This window comes from Stegodyphus dumicola, chromosome 11, assembly GCF_044657685.1.
Source record: "Stegodyphus dumicola isolate Sdum_Otavi_A_Nest chromosome 11, ASM4465768v1".
Taxonomy (NCBI): Eukaryota; Metazoa; Arthropoda; class Arachnida; order Araneae; family Eresidae; genus Stegodyphus; species Stegodyphus dumicola.
In genome coordinates, this window is record NC_140778.1 from 108161263 (window position 1) to 108185977 (window position 24715).

Below are 24715 nucleotides of genomic sequence, written 5' to 3' on the forward strand. Positions count from 1 at the left end.
TAGACCCTCCAGTAAAATTGGAGGTTCTAACAAAATAGTAGAAATTGATGAAAGCCTTTTACAAAGCACCAAAAAAATTATTGGTTGTTTATTAAATAAAGGTGCATCAGTTTCTTCCGAGTTCTGCAGGAATGATTGGTGCAACTCTGGCGTGATCTCCATCAACTTTTATGGTTTGATGGTAGCCAACTTTAACAGTCAATAGGATAATATGCAAGTAAGAAAATCTTTAAATACTTTCTCAAATTAAAGATCTTTATTAACATTACATGTCTTTCATACATTATTTTGACTTACTAACCTCATCTTCAGCTATTTTTAACCTCTTCTTCATGTTTGATGGTAAATTCGGTAACCTAGCCTCATTAAGGATAAGCTTAGGCTTTGTTTTTAAAGCCTCTGTCTGTTCTGTGTATTCATTTTCTGTAACATGAGTGTACTTCTTTTCAGAATCAAGAGGTTTTTGTTTCTTGGACTTAAATGAACCATTTAAAGATGAAACATCTTTACTTTTGAAGCCATTTTCTATTAAACTGCAGACCTAATAAAAAACATTTTTATATAAACATGCCACAAAAATATATATTATCTTCCAAATATATTACTTCATATATAGAATAAATTATGCATAAAAATACATTTAGTTGAAACTATATGTCATATTTTTGAAATAAAAGTGCACAAATAGTATAACTATTCCACAGGTCACTAAATTAAAACTATACTCATGCATCTTTCAAAGCAGATAATTTTCTTTGTTGTCAAAAAAGGGAATTACTGGAAGACTACAGTCACTAATTTAATACAGTATCATAACAAATTTTACATCTATATTTCTTTTCCTCTATACACATCATAACTGTGTTCTTACAGTTGTTACAGAAATTTACACAAGTATGTATACAATATCTAAACCCTTGATGTAGAAAATCATAATCACCAACAATTTTAATCACAAAGTTATAAAGACTGAATTTTTAAAAATACAGATTTTAAAAATTCTTAGGATATGATGGAAAAAATAAGCAGGAAAACAAAAGCATCAACAAAGTTAATCTACAAAAAAATATATTATAAATTTTAATACCTCACAAAATAAAAAAAAATAAGGTCTTTTATTTTGTGTATGTAAAATTTTAGGTATTTACCTCTAAATTCCTCTTTTCTGAGCAATCACTGCAGCAAGAACATTTATTTCTAAGTAAAGTTAAATTTTTAGGGCATTCTGATATATTCTGAAAATATAAAAACAAAACTTTTAAAAGAAATTCATATTAACAATCGCATTTTTGCTTCAAGATTATACACAAATGTAAAATTCACAAAAGACAAACATTTCTAAGATTTACTCTCATAATTACGAATAATTTAAAGATGAATTAATCACTATGCAAACACTCAAAGATATTTTTCAATTATTTTTATGAAAGCATTCAATTTTGTTATCCCATGCAGTAATATCCACACACAAGATATAAAAGAAAATATAATATTTATCAAACAGCTAAACCTAAGGTATACCAAATTTGAGTCAGACACTTGTGCACAGAATTAAGAGAATTTGTGCATTATGTGGAATTTCTGAAAAATGAATGAATAGATTTTAATGAAATTTGGTATGAATATACATTTAGGTACTTACATATTAACAAAACCACCTTAATAGAAGTTACCAAATTTTCAGAATGATCTAAACTCTGGCAACCATGCACATAACAATTCTTTCAACAAATATGTTCATAAAAATCCTGCAATAAGCAATGCCGACATTTTTGTGCAACTTTCTTTTTTGTTGAACAGTCAAAAGTCGTTAATCCGGACTCGTCGGGACTTCGGCGATTCCGGATTATCGATTTTTCCGGATTATAGATCATCAGTTTAAACCTGGTAAGATGGCATGCAGAAATTATAAAATTAAAAATATGAAACCGTAATTTATGAAATAAAGAACAATTATGATCTAAAGGGTATCAAAATTTACAAAAAAAAAAAAAAAAAAAAAAAAAAAAGCTTAATATTTATTTATTTACTTTATTAAACATTTCTTTCAATGTAAGTTGTTTAAGTTGCTTCGTTTTTTATGTGATAATACATTCTCTTTAACCTTTTAACTGTCATGCCCGAGACACTGGTGTTCGAAAATGTCACGCCCGAGTATTTCTCGGGGTAATTTTGTTTTTTTTTTTTTTGAGTGCATCGTATTGTCATACCCGAATATATATCGGGAGATGTTTATTTCGGCTACATTTGGTTTTTCCAATAAAAAAATTTGACAATTTGTGTACCCAAATCATCAAAATAACTTGACAGTTAAAGGGTTAATTCTATAAACAGACATAATTTCTTGTTCAGTTACAAAGTTCCGCTGTTCAAGGTCCTATAATTGCTGTGTCGAGAATACTGACTAATTTGTCAATCGAAACTTTTTCGTTTTCAATAACCTGTCACTTTCTTTGCTATCGGAAGCGAATTATAATGACGAGGAATTTGATTTAAATCATATCAAAGATGGAGTACATCGAGATGAAATACTACATTTAGTAAGGAATTATAAGCCAAATAAAATAAAAACATCTGCCCTGAAGATAAGGATAGTGCTGACAGATCATATATATTATAAATTTTAATACCTCACAAAATAAAAAAATCAACTTCCAATTCATTGCGCACCACGGCGTTAAAGATAAACAAAGTTTAGATAAACAAAGGATATGCCTTTACCCATTTTTTGTTTAATGGACTTCGAAACATACTTTCGCTTTGTAGATCCTTTACATATTAGTAAAATATATATCAGAAATTCTATTTGACATAATCGAAAGTTCAAGCTTACTTTTATAAAATTGCTCTAACAATCTGCAAAAAATAATAAGCCGAATCCAATTCGAAGATTAAGGAACAATGCAATCTGCAACATTAACTGAATTAGATAATTTTAGCTTAGCTTATACCGTCCGTTATACATTAAACGCGCATTCGTAAACGTATTTCGTATATTCGCAGCCGTAAAGATCTTCTGCGCATGCATCTAGAGGTCCGGATTATGGGTGTCCGAATTAACGACTTTTGACTGTATTCCAAATTCCAATGGTTTTTATAAACAAACTGTGATATTTTTTGCCTTAGTTTTAAAACATAAGCTTGTGGAATTCGCCAGCAAAGAAAGAAACTATGGTAAAATTTTGGAAAGTATACAAAAGTGAAAATTTTCGAAAGAGAACAACGTGGAAATGTTTCCTAGATAGCCGCTGTTGCCAAAGTTTGCACGAAGCTGAGTCTGTAGTTCTCTGATTTTTTTTTTTCAGCAGAAACAGATTGCTGTGTACTTTAACAAGAATAAAGAATAGCACAAAAAAATTACAGAAAGATTTGAAGAAGAGTTTAAATGATTTATTTTTAATGTATTATGTAATCCTCATTTAATAATTCAAATTTGTATTTTAAATTGTTAAATTATGTTTTCTTTTCATATAATAATGTTTACTGATTTATAATAAATATAGATAGTTTGGGAATCTTTCTATTTAAAAAAAGGTGTGAAAACCACCAACTTGCACCCGATAAGTAACTTTTACCTTTCCATCTGTAAAAAGTTGCTAAATTGCACATAAGTGGTTGCATTAATACATAAATACATTTATAGCAAACAGCTGTACCATTCTAAAGTCATTTTATGTACATATGATGATCAGTCAAGTTCATAGTGTAAGGATCTCCAAAATCTACTTTATGATATTGAAGTAAAAAATAACTTAATATAAGTTATGGTTCCCTCTCACAGGCAGACAGATCACACAGCATGATGGCATACTAGACAGCAGGCAGTTGAGGATCCTTATACGAGTCGATCCTACATCTGTAGGAAGGCAATTTGCATGGTAAGATAAAATTGCTCTCTCATGGGGGGGGGGAAACAGACATGCTATATGGAGTTACAGTGAGGAGATCTGGCTGGCCAATCTATGCGGCGAATATCCTCACTCTCTGGGTAATCATTGAGGAGTTCAGCACTATGTGGATGAGAACTCTCATCCATTAACAGGAATCCAAGACAAGCTGTATCCTTCAAAAGCCAAACATAAGACTCTAAGATCGCCTCTCTATACCTCATTGCAGTCGGAAAACCTTTGTCAAACATGTGCAGGAGTGTGCGGTCATCCAACATAATGCCTACAGAAAGCATTATACCTCCACCATAATGATCCTTTCCCCTGATGCAAGAGGGATAGTATCATGCAGATACAGGTATGTTGAGAATATCAATGTCCAGGCTGAATCTTCTCTTGTGTAAAAAGCATGGCACTTCAGAGATGTCTGGTTCAAGGTGCATGTTGTCTGTACCATGCTAAACATGTTCTGTTGTGTGCTGTGAGCCGGATGCAAATAGCAGGTTTAATGGCATACAGCCCTATCTCACAAATGAAATTCAGGTTCTAGTAGTAGCATGCAACTCACATGAGAGATGAGAAGCTGTAGCAGTCCTGTGTCACTGCACTGAAAGTGTCAAATAATGATTCTCATTCGTCGTTGTGAATCTTTGTGATCTTGTCAAGGTCTTTTTGATATATATGGGTTGTAAATTAAATAGTGGCAACTTAACCTTGAAACTCGCAGAAGGGCGGGCATGTGCAAATAGGATATGGGAGCGTTGAGCTGGCGCTGTTGTCAATGTGTACAGTGCAAAAAACAGTCAATCTGCTTAGAAGGGTAGTTGTTGTGTGGCGTTAAAGTGAGGAGTTTTGTTTCAATCGCTCTAAAGCATGTTTTCAAAAGGTGATCAGTGATCATGGCTTAAAATCGAGGTTGCCCGTGGCAAAAATGCAACAGAATGCTATTGAGGATTAGAGGAAGCCTGTGGCACAAACGCTTTACCATATAGAACAGTAGCACGATGGGTTCAAGCATTTTGTTTGGGTCGGAATGAGACTGAGGATTTGCAACGCACAGGTCGGCCCTCCATTCCTCAAGAGCAGCTTGACATCCTGAGCAGTCTCCTTACCATAGACCGCCGATGGACTGTCCGAGAATTATCCTTAGAGGTTGGTCTGAGTCATCAAAGGGTGTGGTGCATAATGAAGAAATCTCTCAACATGAAGAAAATTGCTTCCCGCTGGGTTTGACATCGACTAACCGAAGTACAGAAATAGCACCGGTATGCACTGGCTGGCACCCACTTGGAGAGATACCGCAATGAAAGAGACGCATTTTTGCAGCATATTGTCGCCATTGATGAGACATGGGCACGAGACTATGAGTCTGAATTAAAGCGTCAATCAAATGAATGGCATCACCAAAATTCACCACGTCCACAGAAATTTCGACAGGAACCCAGTCGGGTGAAGGTTATGATGATTATGGCATATGACTGGGACGGTGTCATTCTTACACATACTGTAACCTGAAGGACAAACTGTCAACGCAGATTACATGCCAATTTCTACAGCACCATCTGCGTCCGGCTATGCAGTGCAAACGTCCACATTTATTGCACAACAATCTCCCTATCATATTGCATGACAACGCTCACTGCCATGTCGCAAACAATGTCACTCTCCTTTTGTGATGATGGCAGCAGGAAATCCTGGAACACCCTCCCTACTCGCCCAGCATGAGTCCTTGTGACTTTGATCTGTTTCCGAAGTTGAAGGAACTGCTCCAAGGTCACCGATTTCATGACGTTTCATCACGTAGTAGAGCACTCGGTCGCTCACATCAACAATCAACACCTTGCCACTGGTCTACAATGGCTTCCCGACATTTGGCAAAAGGTTATAAGCTTTGCTGGTGATTACATAGAAGGAATGTAATGTAATTGTACTTGTAAGTTCATTAAAAATTGATTTATACCTATGTTGCTATTACTTAATTTACAGCCCTCATAGTTCCAGTGTCCTGAAACTGTTTCCTCAAACTGGAGATAAACACTGGGCACTGCATTGAGCTCTGTACCCATCTGTGCTTGTGACTGGTCTGCCTCCAATCTACAAATAATTCTCCACCTGATTCCATAATATGTGCATTTATGGCTACTCATTTTACCTGATACTTTATGAAATTTACTCAATTCTTGCCAGAAACAGTGAATGAGTACAAACACACAAACTGACGAAAACCCCTCATGTGCTTACATACTCTCAATAATCACGGCTCTGTAGACACGCATGTGTATCTTATGTAATTAACTCTGAAAATTTGCATAATTAGTACCCTTTGTTCAATACTTTTCATAAAAATAGACATAGTTTGAAAATTCTCTTAATTTTGCACGAGTGTATTTAAGAGCCATTATTTTACATATAAAGTTGATACCATGCTTGAAGTTTTTCTGCTAAAAGAAAAATGAATAAAACTAATTTAACACTGGCAGTTCTCCCTGAACTCTATTCCTAGTAATGTAATAGAAAGTCTGGATGGAGATTTTATGCTTTCCATGTGCCCCCCCTGCAAAAAATAAGTGCACAAAAGAAATAATCATTTTCCTTTACTCATAGGCATTCTATGTTATTCTTCTTATAAGTACAGCTTTTATTAGACAAAGGCTCTTATGCACATTGTTATAGTCAATTAACAATCTTATCTCAAATATTCTTGAAAATAAGGCTACATTCTTATTTCTAAATTGTTAGCATATTGTTAGGAATTTATTAGAAACCATGTATATTAGCATATTGCTAGGAATTCACTAGAAATTGCAAGGAATTTATTATAAGGAAAATAAATTGAAACAAATTTTATTTTTTCTTATATAAACATATATAAATTAAAACTGATGTAAATCCAAATAAATAATTTTTATTTATATTATAAGTAATCATCAGTTTTTCTAATTCTTTTATTTTTTTTAATTAAAAAATGCTGCAATGAGAAGTTTTTAGAAATACCAGACTAACTCACCACTTTTTCAAAAATTGGCTTTTTATGGCATCCGTAAACAACTATACAAAATCCTGTATCATCACAAACTTTTGAAGCACTAATTGGAATAGTCTGTGGTTTACTATCTCTTCCATTTGGCTTGGAAACAATGTGAATAGTCATTTTCGGCAACAAAGGTTTTTTTTATTACACTGCAAAATATAAAACAGAAGGTAAATGGAAGAAAATTTAATGTACAAAGTGGAAAGCATTTATAAATTTAAAAAAAACCGAAAAATCTATTTGTTTTCTGTATTTATCAAATAAAATACAATAATTATTATATATTTCAAATAGGGTTTTTAGTAGACAGCATATTTTGATAATTCTTTATTAAAGCTAGCCTTTAACAATGCACACACAGCCCATTCCCGAATTACATACGGCTTAGGGCATAAAATAACAAGTGCAAATTGGTACATATGTTTTGTCTTTGCAAAAACTTAGATATTAATGTATTATATGCTGTTTTTTATAATAATGTAAACAAAAGAAAAGGAAAATAATTTTTAAAAGAGAAAATAATTAGAAGGATATTATTTTCTTACATTTTTTATAGTTTTGTTTTATATCCACAAATAATGAAAATTTTCAATTGTTTACAGATGGCCTATACTTATATATGTATTGCTGATATGTTATGTTGCTAATTTAACAAACAAATATAATGCCTGTATCTTTCTGTATGAAAATTATCTTATAGAATACTAAACACTGTACACATTTGTATTACTATAATTAGAAATCAAATATTAAAATAAAACATTACTTACAATATACTTATAGGTTTTTGTGCTAACAGCAAAACAATGATAATAAAATTATTTTTCAACAGCATGGTAAATGCACTTGCTATTATTGCGTGCGTACGAGTTCGTAATAAATTTAATGCACACAGGTCAGATGATAGGTTAAGAAAATTTATTTTATCAAAATAAACATTTCGAATTTCTGGAATTTTTTGCAGAAATAATTTTACAGGTGTCACAATAGCACACAGTACAATTACTATTTATGCTTCAAACTACTAAACTATGTTAAACCTAATGTAATGCAAAGTGCATCTAAAGAGAAAGCTAACTCGGATATATCTCAATTCCCATAGAACTAACAAATTGCAATGACAATAAGTAGATACTCTCTCTATTGCCTTATATAGTTTTCAACTGGTCACTGAGATTATTTCAAGTACTTTTTTCTGCTTCTCGAAATTACCGGAAAGCAATACGAGGGTCGAATTACGGTTACTAACATAGTGGTCAATTACATTTATTCATGTCAATACATATTACAGTGATACGGGGACCGGACCAAAATGTCACCAAATCTGTCAATTGCCTTTTGGCGACTTCTCATCAAAACCTTTGTCAGCTTGACGATACCTCACCAAATTACCAAGATACCCATTTAATCAATGTTAAATGCCACTTGCCCCTGTATTCTTACTTTTCTGGCACAGCTTTCTCTTAAAATTTGTTTTGAGTTACATTACATAGAAAAATACAACAATTTCACATACAACTGCATTAAAATCATCTACCTATGTACAAAATTTGTAACAATATGAATACATGGACAGCATAGCATATACACTAATGAATAATCATAAATATCAGAAAATTTGACAAACTTAGATATGATTTTAATCTTTCTAACTTATTGAATATTCATGATTTCATAATGCATTGATTTGAAGTCTGGATTATTATTATTACTAGTAGTAATATAAATATTACATTGATATTCACCCAATTAATGATTGTAAAGTATATTGTTATGAAATGTTCAGGTGCAGTAAGATGGCTTCATCGCAAAGCAGTTTTAAGGTTACCATAAATAAACAGGGAAGGCAGGGTTGTCACATTTGGCGATAAATTGTCCATTTGGCGACAAAATTGGTGATATGCCATGGATGGATGTAGAACTTTCTGGAACGAATTCTTACCAGTTTAGCCCAGAATGTTCTCGAACACAAGGCAAAAGCTATATAAACCCTGTTGGTCCGCAGTCAGTTAGTGTGTGTCTCGCCTAGCAAGCTGATAGTGTCTAAGAGAGTGCCTCGTGAAGAGTAAAGAAGTTAGTCTCGAGTTTGTCAATCCGTGCGGAGTCGATCAAGTTGACAGCCGGGCAGCGAGTGCCGAGTGGGTCATCGAGTTCACTGAAGAAGTCTGTTAGCGTATTGCGGTTAGTGCATCGTTGAGAGAGCGTACTGAGCTTCAGGAATGACTGAACCGAAGAGTCAGGAGCTGTGCTGAGGTGTCGTCGACTGCATTGCGAGTTGTAGCGTGGAGAGCCTCGAGAGTAAGTGGAGCTTCGAGATAGACCAAGCAGAGTTGGAAGCTGCACTCGGTGCTGTAACTCAGGTGCTTTGCAGTGCAGCTGTCTCCACCATTATTGCCTGACAGTGTGAAGGCTGTGTCGCTGAACGTGTCAGTGTGTTTATAACAGTTCGACGACTGTAAAAGTGATTTTGGAGCTATCTGACTAATATTGGTAAATAAAGTGTGTTTCGATACTTCCTCAAGTGTCATCATTATTCACTCCAAATCTATGAACCCCGTACAAGCGTGAAGGAAGAAAATAACATAACAACTGGTGTCAGAAGAATAAAAAAATTTAACAATATGCTTGATGTAAAGTTTAAGCTTGATGCAAAGTTTGGCATTCGACTTAACACATGACAACACCCTTTTGAATATGCATCAGTCTATTTGTTTAGATTTCTTCATTTACACTGTTGAAAATGCTGATTTATTCAAATACGATACAGAAAACTAACAAAATTTTATTGAACTGTTTGCTATCACAGTGAACCAACAATTTTTACATGTTCAAGTAGATAATTCTGGAAAGTTCTTTACTTTTAATTATTGAAGATTGTGTGAAACTTTTATTTATTAAATATCCACATATTTAAATATCCAATATATCAAATATCCAATAAATAATTATTCAAAATTTGAAGGTTCTAGTTACCATTGTTTTTTTCACAATGCAAGAAACATTCATGCAGATTCTTCATTACTTAGTTTCTTTAAATATAATACATGGTGATAATATTTTGGTGGCAACAGTTTGAAAAGTGAACCAATGCAGAAAGTGAGAGGATGCAAAATGCCATTTTTGAGACTAATAGCCCTTTGGGTCTAATGCACATTTGGGCTAGAAGAGATTAAACACTGTTGTGAATATAAACAATTTCACATAGCCTCCATTGAAATAAAATGCCTTGTATCTTCCAGGCAAATATCCATCACGATTTTATGAGTCTTTCTGTTATGCATATGAAATGCATATATAGATCCAAAGTATTTATGCTTCCTCACAGGTTTCTGAAACATTGCAGGGAAATACTGGCATCAGTGGTGTGCAGTTAACAGACTAGAGGGTACCTATGCAATAGTCTAACATATTGGGCATTAATATTTTCAAATATATTTTAATCTAGCATTATGTATGAAAAGAAACATCAATGTGCCTCTTATGAAAACATGCACCATTCAAATATACTCAGGTTTGTGTGCAATGAGTGAGAGAAGCTTAATTTGCATACACTTTATGAGAGGAAGGATTAGCTGACTTTCACCTGTTCCCATAGCTATCTAAGATATGCTATAAAACTACTGTCAGCAGATTGAGAAAATATTTAAAATTTTCTCATGATTTTTATAAACTCACTTAATTTAAATTTTAATGTTATATTTTGTCTTCACAAAAGCATTCTTGTGATACATGAAAGAATACAAAGTAGACTATATTGATGCAGTAATCCTAAGTTTATAATATGGAGATGGAAGCAGTGTGAAAAGGTAGTTCCCACACATTAGATCATTATGGAGTACACACAAGCAATCTTTGAAGTCGCTTGATGACAATGCACCGATCAGCTATCAGAATCACTACCTCATAAGCTTGACTGCCACTCTACTATACTTTTGGGGATAAGACAATGTAGGGTTCCTTTTTGGCTAAACTAAATGTTGAGGAACATAGTGAATTGTTAAGCAACTTATCGCTGAGTTCAAATAACTAAAGGCATAGATTCAAGAAGAGTTAACTATCTTTGATTTCACTCCAAATAAGATGAACAGTTCACCCCTTTTTCGGGCATCCACTTGGGCTTAAACTCAGAATAAGAAATAAGAACTAAATTATAACTAACTAAGAGGTTTAGCCACAGCTAACACAAGTATCTGATGTACTTGGTCCTGAATTTAAACTAGCCAGCGAATATCAACAGGCATGTAATATATGGCCAAGCCTAACAGCTTCAAGAGAGATTTAGTCTGAAGACAAACACGCACTACGCAGGATTCCTAGCTCTCTCTCACAAAGTAGTTGAACCTTCCTTAAATACTACTTCTAACTCATTTGCATTCAAAACGATTCTAAAAACTCATCCCAGTAGGGAGTTGTAAGTGGAAACAAGAAATGATAGGAAAGCACTTTGAAAGCAAAATGATGTCATAAAATTAAAATATACCTTACAACATTTTCAAAAGAAACACAACAGAAATACAAAAGGTGCACCTACTCCATATATTTTCACTTGTACAAATATAACATGCTATTACTCAACACTAGAAAATTAAATAAAGTACAAAGTCCGAGATCTGGACGTCAAATATCCAGAATGATCTAAAATCCAGACCTCAAAACCACAAACTTTATGCATTCGCATTTGATTTTCCCTTTCATAATAAAACGTGGAGATTTTTCACTTAAAAATTCCAATTCTTAATTTCACTTAGGTACTAAGTAAAATACTTTGTTATGAAGAAACAATCATGTAAGCATAAACTTGTGAGATTAATAATTTGGCTCTGTAGTTGAGTATCTGCTTGGCATACATCTCAAACCGGAACATTCATCTACTAGTATTTTATATCCCTAACACGGACCTGGAAAATCATTACAGTCAAAAGTCGTTAATTCGGACACCCATAATCCGGAATAATCCATAATCCGGACCTCAAAGCTAAAATCTTTCTGCGCATGCGCCACGTTGACGCATGCGCATAGGCATTTACGCGTGCGCGCAAGACCTTTACGACTTGCATATGCGTCTGCGCAAGCGTAGAATACGTTTTCGCATGTGCGTTTAATAACGGATGGTATAAGCTAAAATTATCTAATTATCTATTACAGTTAATGTTGATGATTGCGTTGTTCCTTAATCTTCGAATTGGATCCGGCTTATTATTTTTTGCAGACTGTAAGAGCAATTTTATAAAAGTAAGCTTGAACTTTCGATTATGTCAAATAGAATTTCCGATGCTGGAGCTCCCAAAGGATCTACAAAACGAAAGTATGTTTCGATGCCCATCAAACAAAAAGTGGAATTGCTAAAAAAAATGGATAAAGGCATATCCTTTGTTTATTTAACCGTTCCGAAATCTGTTTTTCAATTTCACGCTGCTCTGCGCGGGGGGGGGGACGTCGCGGCGAGCAATGAACTGGAAGTTGATCTGTCAGCACTATCGTTATCTTCAGGGCAGATGTTTTTATTTTAGTCGGCTTATAATTCCTTACTAAATGTTGTATTTCATCTCGATCTACTCCGTCTTTGATATGATTTAAATCAAATTCCTCGTCATTATAAATATCACGAATACAAATCAAATAGTTTTCTGGTTGCAATTTTCTAATTTCGACTATGCGTAATGTATGCTTTACGCATGCGCGCGTTGAAAGAAATGTTTAACCCCTTAACTGCCGCGGAAAACGTACAAGATTCATTCCCCAGTGCCACGGTTTTTCACATATCCGCGCGTAGTTATGCGATTTATTAGGGGGAAAATAAGAGCAAGTTTTACTTTCTAAAAATTGTTTAGTTTCACAAAATAAACAGTAAAAAAAAAAAAAAAAAAAAAAAAATGCATGCACAAAATTTAATATTTTGAGTAAAAATATAATAAAAAGATGTAAGTATAATAAAAATGATGTTTTTATAATAAAAAAGGTCCCTATAATGGGGTTTCGATCAATTCATTTTTAGATCAGTAAAGTGTAATATCATGTTTCAGTGTTATATACCTTGTGAAATCAGTATGCCTATAAAAACATATATTTGTTCTGAATTGGTTGAATGCTACGATATTGTTCTTCGTTTGCAAGGTGTTGTTGGTTCATATACTCGTCTACAAAACGGTTAGTTTCAGTAGTAATATAAAGCACGAGCAGTTCATCAAAAAATAATTCAAGAAAGATAAATGGGTTTGAAACATCCGTTATATCTTTCTTTATTCCTGGAACCTACTACAAAAAGTAAACGAAAACGGAGGACACAGAATAAAAAAAAAAAAAAAAAAAAAACGTTTTACTCAAACAACACTAGCCAATACCACGCAGTCATTACTTTCAGCACTTTAGACACGTCCCTCTCTCCAATTTCTCCCCACACTTCTCTGAAATAATATCCTCCTTCACATACTTCGTCAAGGTCATTCTGGTGTTGCATTCCAAAAGTTTGCGAATAGTTTAACGGGTAGCAGCGCAAAGCAACTGATAGTATTTTGTAAGGGCGTATATATATGCCCGGGGCAGTTAACGCATCGGCTGAGCAAGGCGTATATATACGCCCGCGGCAGTTAAGGGGTTAATAAAGTAAACAAATAAATATTAAGCTTCTTTTTTTGTAAATTTTGATACCCTTTAGATCATAATTGCTCATTATTTTATAAATTACGGTTTCATATTTTTAATTTTATAATTTCTGCATGCGATCTTACCAGATTTAAACTGATGATCTATAATCCGGAAAAATCGATAATCCGGAATTGCCGAAGTCCCGACGAGTCCGGATTAAAGACTTGACTGTATTTATTATATTTTGCTTTCATCTCTACATGTATATCAATACACGACAGCATTAGTAATGACTCATGCAGTGATGTCTAAACATTTTTTTTTTTTAATATTAGTAATTGGATAACAAGAGCATGGAAACCTTTTATGCTAACATTATGCTTAGGGATGATTACAGATTTAAGTTCAATGTGCTAAAAAATGTTGATGAGGAAAAATTTAACAAAAATTTCTTTTCATATGATAAAAAGTAGATTTTGTTAATGAAACTCATAGGCGAAAAGATTACATTTAGTGCTATTTTAATTAAGGTGTGGTGTATTTAATTATGGGAAAGCACACTAGGGCTATCTGCTTAAGGGGAGGGATGCCTTCGTGGAGGACTTTCTAAGGGAACTGGCTCGTATACATATTACACATGGGGAAAAACACGAAAACGCCCACGCAGCCAGCCCATTCGTGGGATTCGAACCTTGGACCGAACTACCAGTGTTCAGCGACTTTACTGCTCAGCCGCTGGTAGGCCCTATTTTAATTAAGAATAACTGATATGTTATTCACATAAACCCCGAAGCGGCGGCAGAATATGGCTGCACCAGACGGCAGAATTAGGGAAGACAAAAATTTTTGGAAGTTGGGGATGCAGAGTGGCAAAATTAAGGGATGAGAAATTTTTTATAATTTACGGAAAGCAATGAGTTTAGGGGCGGAAAAAATTTAGAATTTAGGCGCTTTGTAATAGAATTTAGGACTCACAGAGAATAGCATCTGCAAGAAAAAAATGTAGGTATATTAAATAACTAAACCAATACAATTCAGGCTTAATTCAGTATGCAATAGGAGCAAGACAAAATTTAACAGAACAACTTGTCTTCAACTCCAATCTTATGATACATTTTCCTACAAATTGTACGTCCGTCATTCAGCCTATGTATATCGGAATAGTGTGCATGCTGAAATGCAAATATAAAGTAGCATTTTTAAAATCTTAAAATCTATGTTAAATTTCTTGAACAATGGCAAAACTATTCAAGAATTTTTTAAATATTTTAGAATAAAATCTGCTGTGTCGAGCATTGCAAGATCGGGGAAGGATGTGTCTCCAGATATGTTAAAAAATACTTGGAGTAATTTATGACCAGCTACCATATTTCATGGTGAGGGGGATGAAAATAATAGCCGCAAATTTGAAGGTTTTTGGATATCGTAAACTAAAGGTGAAATTTTTCAGTTAATGTAAGAAATGTGGAGAAGCAGTAATAAATGAAGATGATATAACAAAAGTTTTTCATTGTGATGACAATGCCCCAATAATCAATTAATCAATAATCAATTAATGGACGGCAAAGTGGCGGTATGGTTCTTGATCCAGAAAATACTGCTACCAATAGTGAAGAAAGTGAAAGAGAGGTTATTGAAAATGAAAAAATTTCGATTGACATGTTAGCCGGTATTCTCAACACAGCAATTACAGGACTTGAATAGTGGAACTTTTTAACTGAGTAAGAAACTATGTCTGTTTATAGAATTAAAGAGAAAGTATTAGCACAAAAAATGAAGCAATTTAAACAACTTACATTGAAAGAAATGTTCAATAAAGTAAACAAATAAATATTAAGCTTTTTTTTGTAAATTTGGATACCCTTTAGATCATAAATGCTCTTTTATTCATAAATTACGATTTCATATTTTTAATTGTATAATTTCTGCATGTCATCTTACTAAATTTAAATTGATGATCTAATATCCAGAAAATCCTAAATCCGGAATCACTGAAGTCCCGACGAGTCCAGATCTTGGACTTTGTACTGTATTATACAATTTCAAAATGACTAACAATAGTAAACTAAAAAGTAACATATTGTGCTAGCCTTGTGTTATAAAGATAGAAATATTTTTAATCAAGTAATTATTTTACGACATCAGTCAAATTAAAAAACTATTTATTTATTACAGTACAGTTTGACTTCTTCTCTTCATCTCATTTTTATAAATTCCTCAGAGCTTACTATGTGTTATTGTAATCATTAGTCCTGTATTCAAAATACAACAACTCCCTAAGACCACTTCCCTAAGACAACCAGCTCTGAAAGAATTTCATCCCTTTAAGATAAGCATTTCTACTGTTCATGGGTGGTTGTCTTATACAGGATTATAATTTTTCTTGATACCTAGTTCCACCTGGTAAAAAAAAAAAAAAAAAAAAAAAAAAAAAAAAAGCACACCACTGACTGGCATGGAATGGAATGTTTTATTTACTAATAGAGCCCTGGAAACATTGAAAGCTTAGAAAAAGTCTGCAGTTCATAGCAAGCAACAACACTTTCATTTGGAAGGTTATGATTTTCTTTTGCTTTTTGGAAGTTATTAGAGCATAATTAGACACATTTTCTGTGAGAATTAATACGTCATAATATTCTGCATTATGATGTTAAAACAAACATGAATTATAAAACAGTATTTATATTGTAATGCTCAGCTTATTGTTTTGACAAACTATTCAGACAGACATGAGTAGTGCAATGTAATGGATTTCAAGCAAGTGATGAAAACTTGAACTCAAAAAATATTAGCAACAGAACATGACTGTAGAATGTACTACAGTTAATACTATGTACGTAAGACTTATTTTTATTCAAATTTATATTCTGTGGTACTTCCTTATTATTACAGCCTGTTTTTAAATCTCAAGTTTGTGGCAGGATTATTGCTAAGTTCTTGTTTACATTTATTTCATATACATTTTGCAGCAGCCATATTTTCATGACTGTTTTTGATATAGCATCAGATGCATTTTCTCGTCCAAAGGACTTTTGCCACATGAACTTAACAAGGTTAAGATTCATGATGATAACCAACCATGCCTCAAAGATTTTTACTCTGCCACTTAGCACAGTACCACAGTCTTTAAATATTTTGTATATAACTAGCTGTTGTTAGATCAACAAAATAAAATTTGCGGTTTACAGAAAAATGTCTCTAATCTGCATTTTTCACTTCCTCTGTTTTATATGCTCACCAACAGTCTGAATAAATTATCAAACTCTCTTGGTCATGGGCAACAGTTTTGTGCATTGAATGTGATTGCCTCTTTGTTCAGAATCTGAGCAAGAAATAATTTACCAATTTCTCAAAACAGTCTGCCAAATACCCAGTATTGTGGAATAACACTGCCATCTTTAACTTTTCCCTCCAAAAAAAAAACAGATTTTCATTTAAATCTACAACTTTTTTCCAAGGTCAACTATATGCTTATTTGGTTGTCAGATTAAATGCAGAGAATACACATCATTCATATACTGCTGCTGTCAATAATTACATTTTAGTAAAGGCTGAGATGCTTCTCCCACTACTAAACTGATGCCAGTTCCTCAGCTCAACAGTAAATGATGTGAGCAACAAGAAATGCTGCGAGTTTGTAACAACAAACTTTATTCTGAAATCACTGAACCAGTTCCTGAGGTGTATATTTGTTTCTTCCCTTGCAAACTTTGCATATTGCCCCTCCAGTGTCCCTTTTATTAATTAGTAGTTTTATTTAATGGCCTTTTAAAATATTCAAATTTGAAGTGAAATGCATCTTCATTAGAAGAACAATATATCACAGAGTTCCTCAACAAGAAGTGGAGGATTTCATAGTTTCAGAGAGGGAATGCAGTCAGACTTTTATTCAAATTTTGATATTTACCAAAATTTTCTATACTTTTTGTTTAATTTATAAAGCACGTTAGAAAACAATCTAAATCTAAATCTATATATACATATATATATATATTAATGTATTTTGCAAATTTGGAGAAGAAGTTGAGGAGAATGATCTTCTAGCAATGGTGAAAAGGAAGCATGGGGCATAAAAGGTTGAGAACCATTTTCTTCATTTCTTGATAAGTCAAATATTTTTAAAATATGTTTGAAAAAAGAAAATATGCTAAGATATGAAATACTCAAAACTTTTCTCATAGGAAGAGAATTATGAAGAAAATGAATTTTTAACACTTATATGAAAAAAAAATGACAATACATGGTTTTCTTGGAGCACTTCTCCTCCCAAGCAAATTGTTAAGGTCTACCAGAAGATTCTGCCTATTTGGGAACCGAAAGAAAATAATACATTTTCATACCTTTAATAACAATTTTCGTACAATGTAATTTCTGTTGTTACTCATGAACTCTTGCCAACATGACGATAATTTGGATATACCATTTTTGAAAAATTGCTTGTCCTTAGAGGTGAAGAATGCAAGTGCTGCTTGGCTAACATTTTCTTCAGTTTTGAATGTATTGGCACTTGGATGTCCCATCACATGTACAGTATCATTCAAGTTTATTCAAGCTCAGGCTTGGTTTAGAGATGGGGAGGCAGGCTATCCAGGCTCACTGTGCGCTCTTTTCGTAATGATGTTTTTATGGGCAATCTGTGTTTCATCACCAGTTATCATCAAGTTCTAAAAGGGTTCATTTTTATTCTCAACACGTAGAAATATGCATAGATGTCTAGATCATGCAAACACTTGTATTTCTTACTTAATGCTTGAAGCACCCATCTGGAATATTTACCCATCAATTCTAGTTTTTAAATATGGTCTGAAATGGTTGTTGAACTCAATTAAGTTTTCCTGTAATCTTTATAAATACAGTCATCCAAATAATGCTAACAAAGCAACAGTAGATTGGAACATTTACATGCAGGAAATTTGCACTCGTAGCATTAAAAACAAAGCTTCTGATAAAATTGGAGGGCCTTACAAATACAGCAGAAATCAATGAAAGCTGTTTTAGAAAGGGTAAAAACAAAGTGGGTTGAAAACTGTTTGTTTATCAAATAAAGAAGCATCAATTCCTTCAGAATCCCATAGAACAATTGCTGCAATTTTAGCTTCATCAAATTTCATTGTCAGCAGGATCATATGTTACAATAAATAAATATATAAAAAACACTGTGATATGTTTCTTTTACAGAAGTATGCCACTTGGCCACTGACTAACTTCTCACACAGTTTGAGAAAAATCATCAGTTACCATGATGGACATTTATCCCCATGTATATCTGCTTATTTTTCTTGACATTTCTAATATTTTTTACATGAATCTCTATTCTCATGCAGTTTTTCAATATACATTAAAAGCCTGCAATGAGTTTTAGCTGCATTTTGGCTTTTAAAGTTTGGAAAAAATGCACTAATAAAGATGAATCTCACAAATGGCAGAAACAATTCCATTACACATCTTTGTATGCATGCCACTTCCAGGGAAAAATCCATACGAAAAAAAGGTGTCTAAATTTTTGTATATTCTTTTAAAATTTATTCCCATTTTTAATGCAAAGAAAAATATAGCCCTTATGTAATTAGGTACGCCATGAATGCATAAACCGGAAGTAGGTTTATGCATTCATGGCGTACCTAATTTTTAATTTCTTTTTTTAACATCTGTAACTTAAGATTTTTCTGCCCTGAATCTTTCAAAAATTCTCCATGTAAAAAGTAAAAATTAAACTAAATGGATGCAATCAAATGTACAAATTTCAAGAACTGTACTTCTGATTCAATACATGCATATAAATGCTCATGAAAATGCATTTATGATGAAGATTTTATACACAAATATTTTCTAAAGAAACATATTTAATGATTAAATGTTACTGTGAAGTGTCAAAATTTAAGTATTTTAACATAATTTAATCAGCAAACTAAGCTGCAATATCATTTACATAATTCCAAGCTTTATATTGTATTTTTGATTGATTAATGTAAGATAACCATGTGAAATGTTTAGCTTTAGGGTGGGAATGTTGTCAGCCTTTTATTTACCTGTTCAGAATTTAGTTTTAGTTTATGAATATAAAAATTACTTTTATTCAAATTTTAGTATTTATCAACATTTTCTATTTTTGTTTAATTTATGAAAGACAACAAAAATAATCTAAATTTAAATAAATGCATATGTAATTTTCTCATTTTGGAAAAGAAGGCAGAATGATAGTCTAGAAATGGTGAAAGCGGGAGCATGGAACAAAAAGAGTTTGAGAACCACTGAGCTATGCATTTATGACTTGAGCTGACTAATTCACAAGTTTAAATTAATAAAAAAATGATTTACCCATTTAGTGTATGTTCAAAAAGTTGAACAAATTCTTCTTCTGTAACTGCAGATAACAAGATGTGCTACAGCATCAAGAAAATAAAATATACTTAAAATAACTAAAACTTACACAATTCTGCAAACATTTAATCATATCTTAAAGAAAACAATAAGCATCATCATTAAAGTTGCAAATAATTTCTTATTAAAAATAATTCAATGAACATGAGTAATTGACACTAATGGACATAATATGTAAATTTAAAAAATACTAATGTTAATAACACTGTGTGATACCGTAAGAGAGAAATGATCCAAACACTCTACCTTAATATAAGTACTTGTTTGCAGGAACTTTTACAAGACATTGAGTTTCAAAAATTAATTACATATACTGAACTGAGAGTTTAACTTCAAGATCTCCCAGATTTCCCATGTGAGAATAGTTACCCAAACACATTGTAACCATAAATACATATGTATGAAAAATACATATTTTCTGTGTTGATATTAACTTCTATATAAGATGATCAGCCTAATTTTTGTTACAAAGAGGTAAATACTTTTTGACACATGCATAGCATTCACATTGAAATTAACTTCCATAAAGCACTAAAAATTAGTATTTCTGAAAAGGTTAATACAGATTTCTGTGAATCATGAAAGTTTACAAGCATCACTTCACTTAAAAGTCCTACTTCAGTATCATTTCAGTTTATACACATGCATAAAAAAAGTGAAAAAATGGCAAAAGCAGAAACATTGCAGAGCATCTCTTTCAAACTGTGCTTGAAGAAAAATACAACTTTAATTGTAATATAGCATATAGGTTTAGGATATTTTTGAAAGCCAATCTGAGTGCTTGAAAAGAAAAAAATAATATTTCAACCTGAACAATCAAGTCTGCTGTCATATTTCAAGGGCTTTCACATCAGGCATAGTTGAGAAACCCCAGTTTTAGTTCCTTACAAAGGTGGGCAAGGAATCTATATCTGAAAATAAATCAGGTACACTTATCCAGTCACATTATGAGGAATGTGTGAAAAACATCCCTTCCTGGCCTACACATTCTCCCAGTACTATCAAAATATTATATCCTGTGTTAAACGAAATTAGGGTTCAATACCTACCATAAACATCTTAGCAGGAACTTGAATGGCTCTTTCATGGAAAAAAGTTTTTATATTCCTTTAAGTGTTACTCACAGCTTGTATAAATCCCCATTAACAAAAGAATTCATATTTGTTGCTTCCATTATTTTGATAACTATATGTAATTATGTATACTTTAAAAATGATTATTTCAAGATATTGTCTACTTCATTTTATTCACAGGAAGAAGTTTATACACTTTAAAAAATTTATAATTTCTATCTTCTGTTCTCCTACCTGCAGCTGTAAGTTTAAAAATAAAAATATTTTCCTTCATGCTCATTTGTGTGTTTGCCTTAATGTAACATTTACAACATTTTAGATATTTCAACAATGTACAGTAAAAAATTCACTGCATTCAAATGAATTTGATTTTCATTCAAAGGCGACAAAACAAAGAATGGTATCAGATTTTTTTTTTCTTAATTAATGTGAAACAATTATATTACAAGATGTTTATTAGTCCAAAGCGACAGTTTTCCCAGAACGACTATTAATTTCATTTTGGTATTTTGCATTGGTTCACTATAAATGTCGGTTCACTTTTCAGATTGTTGCCACCAAATATTAGAGCCCTGTATTATATTTAAAGAAATTAAATAATGAAGAATCTGCATAAATGTATGCATTTTTCTCCCATTGTGATAAAACAATGGTACCAAGAGGCATCAAATTTTGAATAACCTATATTTCCACCCGAATATGGGCATTTCGAAGCCCAAATTTGAAATAGAATATGGAATTTGTTTTATTATCCATTTCATATTTCGTGAAAATTTAATGAAATTTTGATTAACAAACTTAATGATTTCAAAGCGAGTAATAGCAACACTGTAAAGAAAAAAAAAATTTATCTCCAGCACGTGAGACTATATCAGATATTCTAAAGATATACTTATTTTAAAATTATTTTGTGATACTGAATTTTATGGTTAAAGTGCGAAAAACATGATATTTAATAAATAAAGGTAACACACAAAATGTTAAAAAAAAACACCCCTTTGGACATAATTTAAAATCTGAAACCTTTCAGATTCTTTTGTTATTTGTTTTTTCTTTTTAAACATACACTAATTTACTTAAAAGACTAAGAAATATTATTTACAATTTACAGATGGTTATGTTAAAAAAATACAATACCTTTTAAATGATTATCACGCACATTTACTAATCAAGATGCTATGATTATTTATTTGTTACCATGTATTTAACAGAGACAACTTCCATAAGTAAATGCTAGCTTTTAATTTTTCTATGCACATAAGAATCTCTCCTCTTTGTTTTCATCAAAAAACTTAATATGCCTAAAGTAACAAAATTTAGTTAAAAAAAACTGATAATACTTTAGTATCACGATCCAAGTCTTGAAATCCCGCTCATCATAAATCAACAAAATATATTAAACAATTTACAACATATATTAAACAATTTACATGTATAGTATCTCCATATATTCAGTTGAATGGCTTGCTATTAATATAAATTTAGAATGCAAAGTTTAGAAGGAAAAATTTCAAATGTTGCTCTTCATATCTATGTAAAATATTTAGCAATGTATGCATTGAATAATGAGCAATACCTCAATTAATCACACATTTTTTCTACAGCAATTTCTTTCTCTAAAATTAACCATATTGATCAGACACAAGTAAATGCTAATGGGTACATATTATAATCTTGCTTTTGTACTTTATCTACCATTTATACCATACTTGTGTAAACTCTAGCTATTATATGCTTACAATAGCCACTTCAAAATTCACAAAGAATATAAAAATTTACTTTTCATGTTAGTGAAGCCCAATGCATTAAAAAATTAATTTTAATTTCAAAAAGTTGCCAGTATCATCACCAAAATCACGTGCTCCTACAAAAACTTCAATAGCATAAATTGCCACCCATTTGTATGCAGGCTCAAAGAAAATATGTGGTGTTAAAATAGAATAAAGAGCTAAATTACCAACATAACCCATCAATAAAGATTAAATAGAATTTTAAATAATAATAATAATTTAGGAGACTATCAGAAAACTCAAAAGCCTAATATCTTATAAAAGTAAATTAAAACTTTTAGAGTAGAAATACTTTATAGACATTTTTTTTTCAAAGCTAAAAAAAAATTCCTTACTTTATTCTTACTAAGACATTTTGACATGTCAACATATTCTGCACTAGATGACAGAACAAATGATGCTATTGCATTTTTACTGTTCTTTTCGCCCAAATGCCTGAGAAAAGAAAAAAGGTGTATGTAAACAATGATTTAAATTAAATAATAATGCTTTTTGTGATGTTTAATATCCAAATGAAGAGTTCATTATTTTGAAAATACAAATAAATAAAATAATTTTAGGATGTCAGAGGAATTAGTCCTCTGACAGGAAGATTTACAAAATTATTTTAAATATTCTTTTTAAATTCCAAAATAGTTTAATCAAAAACCTGTCAATGCAACCAAAAGTCTTAATTAAAAGAAGCTATAAATAATTACTTTCAGATTTTAGCATCATTCATATTGTACATTATGTATTGATAAGCAGAACATTTATGTACAACAAACAGAACTGACTTATAAAACATCATTTCGAGAAAAAAATAATATATTTTTCTTTATTTATTAAGGGATATTTTAGGGCACTTCAAATTACTTCGTGTGTCTCACCTCAGATTCTGGGTATTGACCTCAGATTTCTGGGCAATTTTATTGAAAATATCTTGTGCCATGCAAAAAACTTAAAGAATGCTAAATCCCTATTTGGAGGAAAAAACACGAAGAGCATTTATCCTCAAACAAACTGATAAAATCCAAACCCTTCATTCGCTAAAATAATAAACTGTAAAATTACAAGCTAATATGATTCACTATTTTCTTCGAATAATGAAAATTTTAAACATATCATCAACTTTGAATACAGTTCTGTCTGGCAGCTTAATCAAAGAATTTGAATGGAATCGGAAAACCTTTTCACATTTTTCAGAGGTCATTAAAACCATATGGTACCCTAAGATATCCTTATTCTCCTAGAGCTGGATGTCATACCTGTCTTGCATAGTCTTTGTTTAGAACACAGAGAAAAGAGGTAGGGGGTGGTAAAGAGAAAAATAGCCTCAAGATATCTTCTTTTACAAATGGAACGACAAAGCTGGATGTCATACCTGTCTTGCATAGTCTCTGTTTAGAACACAGAGAAAAGAGGTAGGGGGTGGTAAAGAGAAAAATAGCCTGAAGATATCTTCTTTTACAAATGGAACGACAAATGTGGATCCTAATGTCTTAAATATGGATGATTTTAACTGCTAGTATTTTTTTTTTTCAAAACTTGCAGAAATTTTAAAATTCCTTGATAAATAAAAGAAGTCAAGAATAATTAAATGAAAATTTTAAAACAATTATTTCATTGAATTTTATAAATCAAATATATTAAACAGCAGAACACATTTATTTTACAGGGTTAGAATACAAATAAACTACTAAAAATGATGATTGGAGAAGTCAAACAAGAATCAGCATTATATTTGTAAATTTTGAAGGACTAGTTTCGATGGTTTAACTATAGAACCATCTGCCTCAGCTGTCAAAGTGCAAATGAACAAGATAAGATATGGTGATAAGATATGGATGGCTGTTAAGTTACTAGTGCCCTCTATTAATGAAAGAAGAAAATGAAAACAATTCTGTAAAGCATGAAGATAAAGATGGACTGGAATTAGAATCATTAACTAAAAGACAAAAATTTTTTTGAATGTGAAACGTCTCTAGA

At 32.0% G+C, this 24715-nt stretch overlaps 1 protein-coding gene across 2 annotated transcripts in view; it reads right to left on the bottom strand.

The window, feature by feature from the left end:
- Positions 1-23183, bottom strand: part of LOC118194452 (uncharacterized) — a 41571-nt gene extending 18388 nt beyond the window's left edge. The window contains exons 1-5 of one of the 2 annotated variants that reach the window (XM_035365609.2): positions 23083-23155; positions 19822-19886; positions 6895-7067; positions 1149-1235; positions 302-541 (exon numbers count right to left, since the gene is read on the bottom strand). In XM_035365609.2, coding sequence (XP_035221500.1) covers positions 302-541; positions 1149-1235; positions 6895-7038 — 471 coding nt within the window. In that variant the 5' untranslated portion in view covers positions 7039-7067; positions 19822-19886; positions 23083-23155. Of the gene's footprint in view, positions 1-301; positions 542-1148; positions 1236-6894; positions 7068-19821; positions 19887-23082 lie in introns of both variants that reach the window. The other variant, XM_085827065.1, reaches the window with a different exon arrangement.
- Between the last annotated feature and the right edge of the window lie 1532 nt (positions 23184-24715).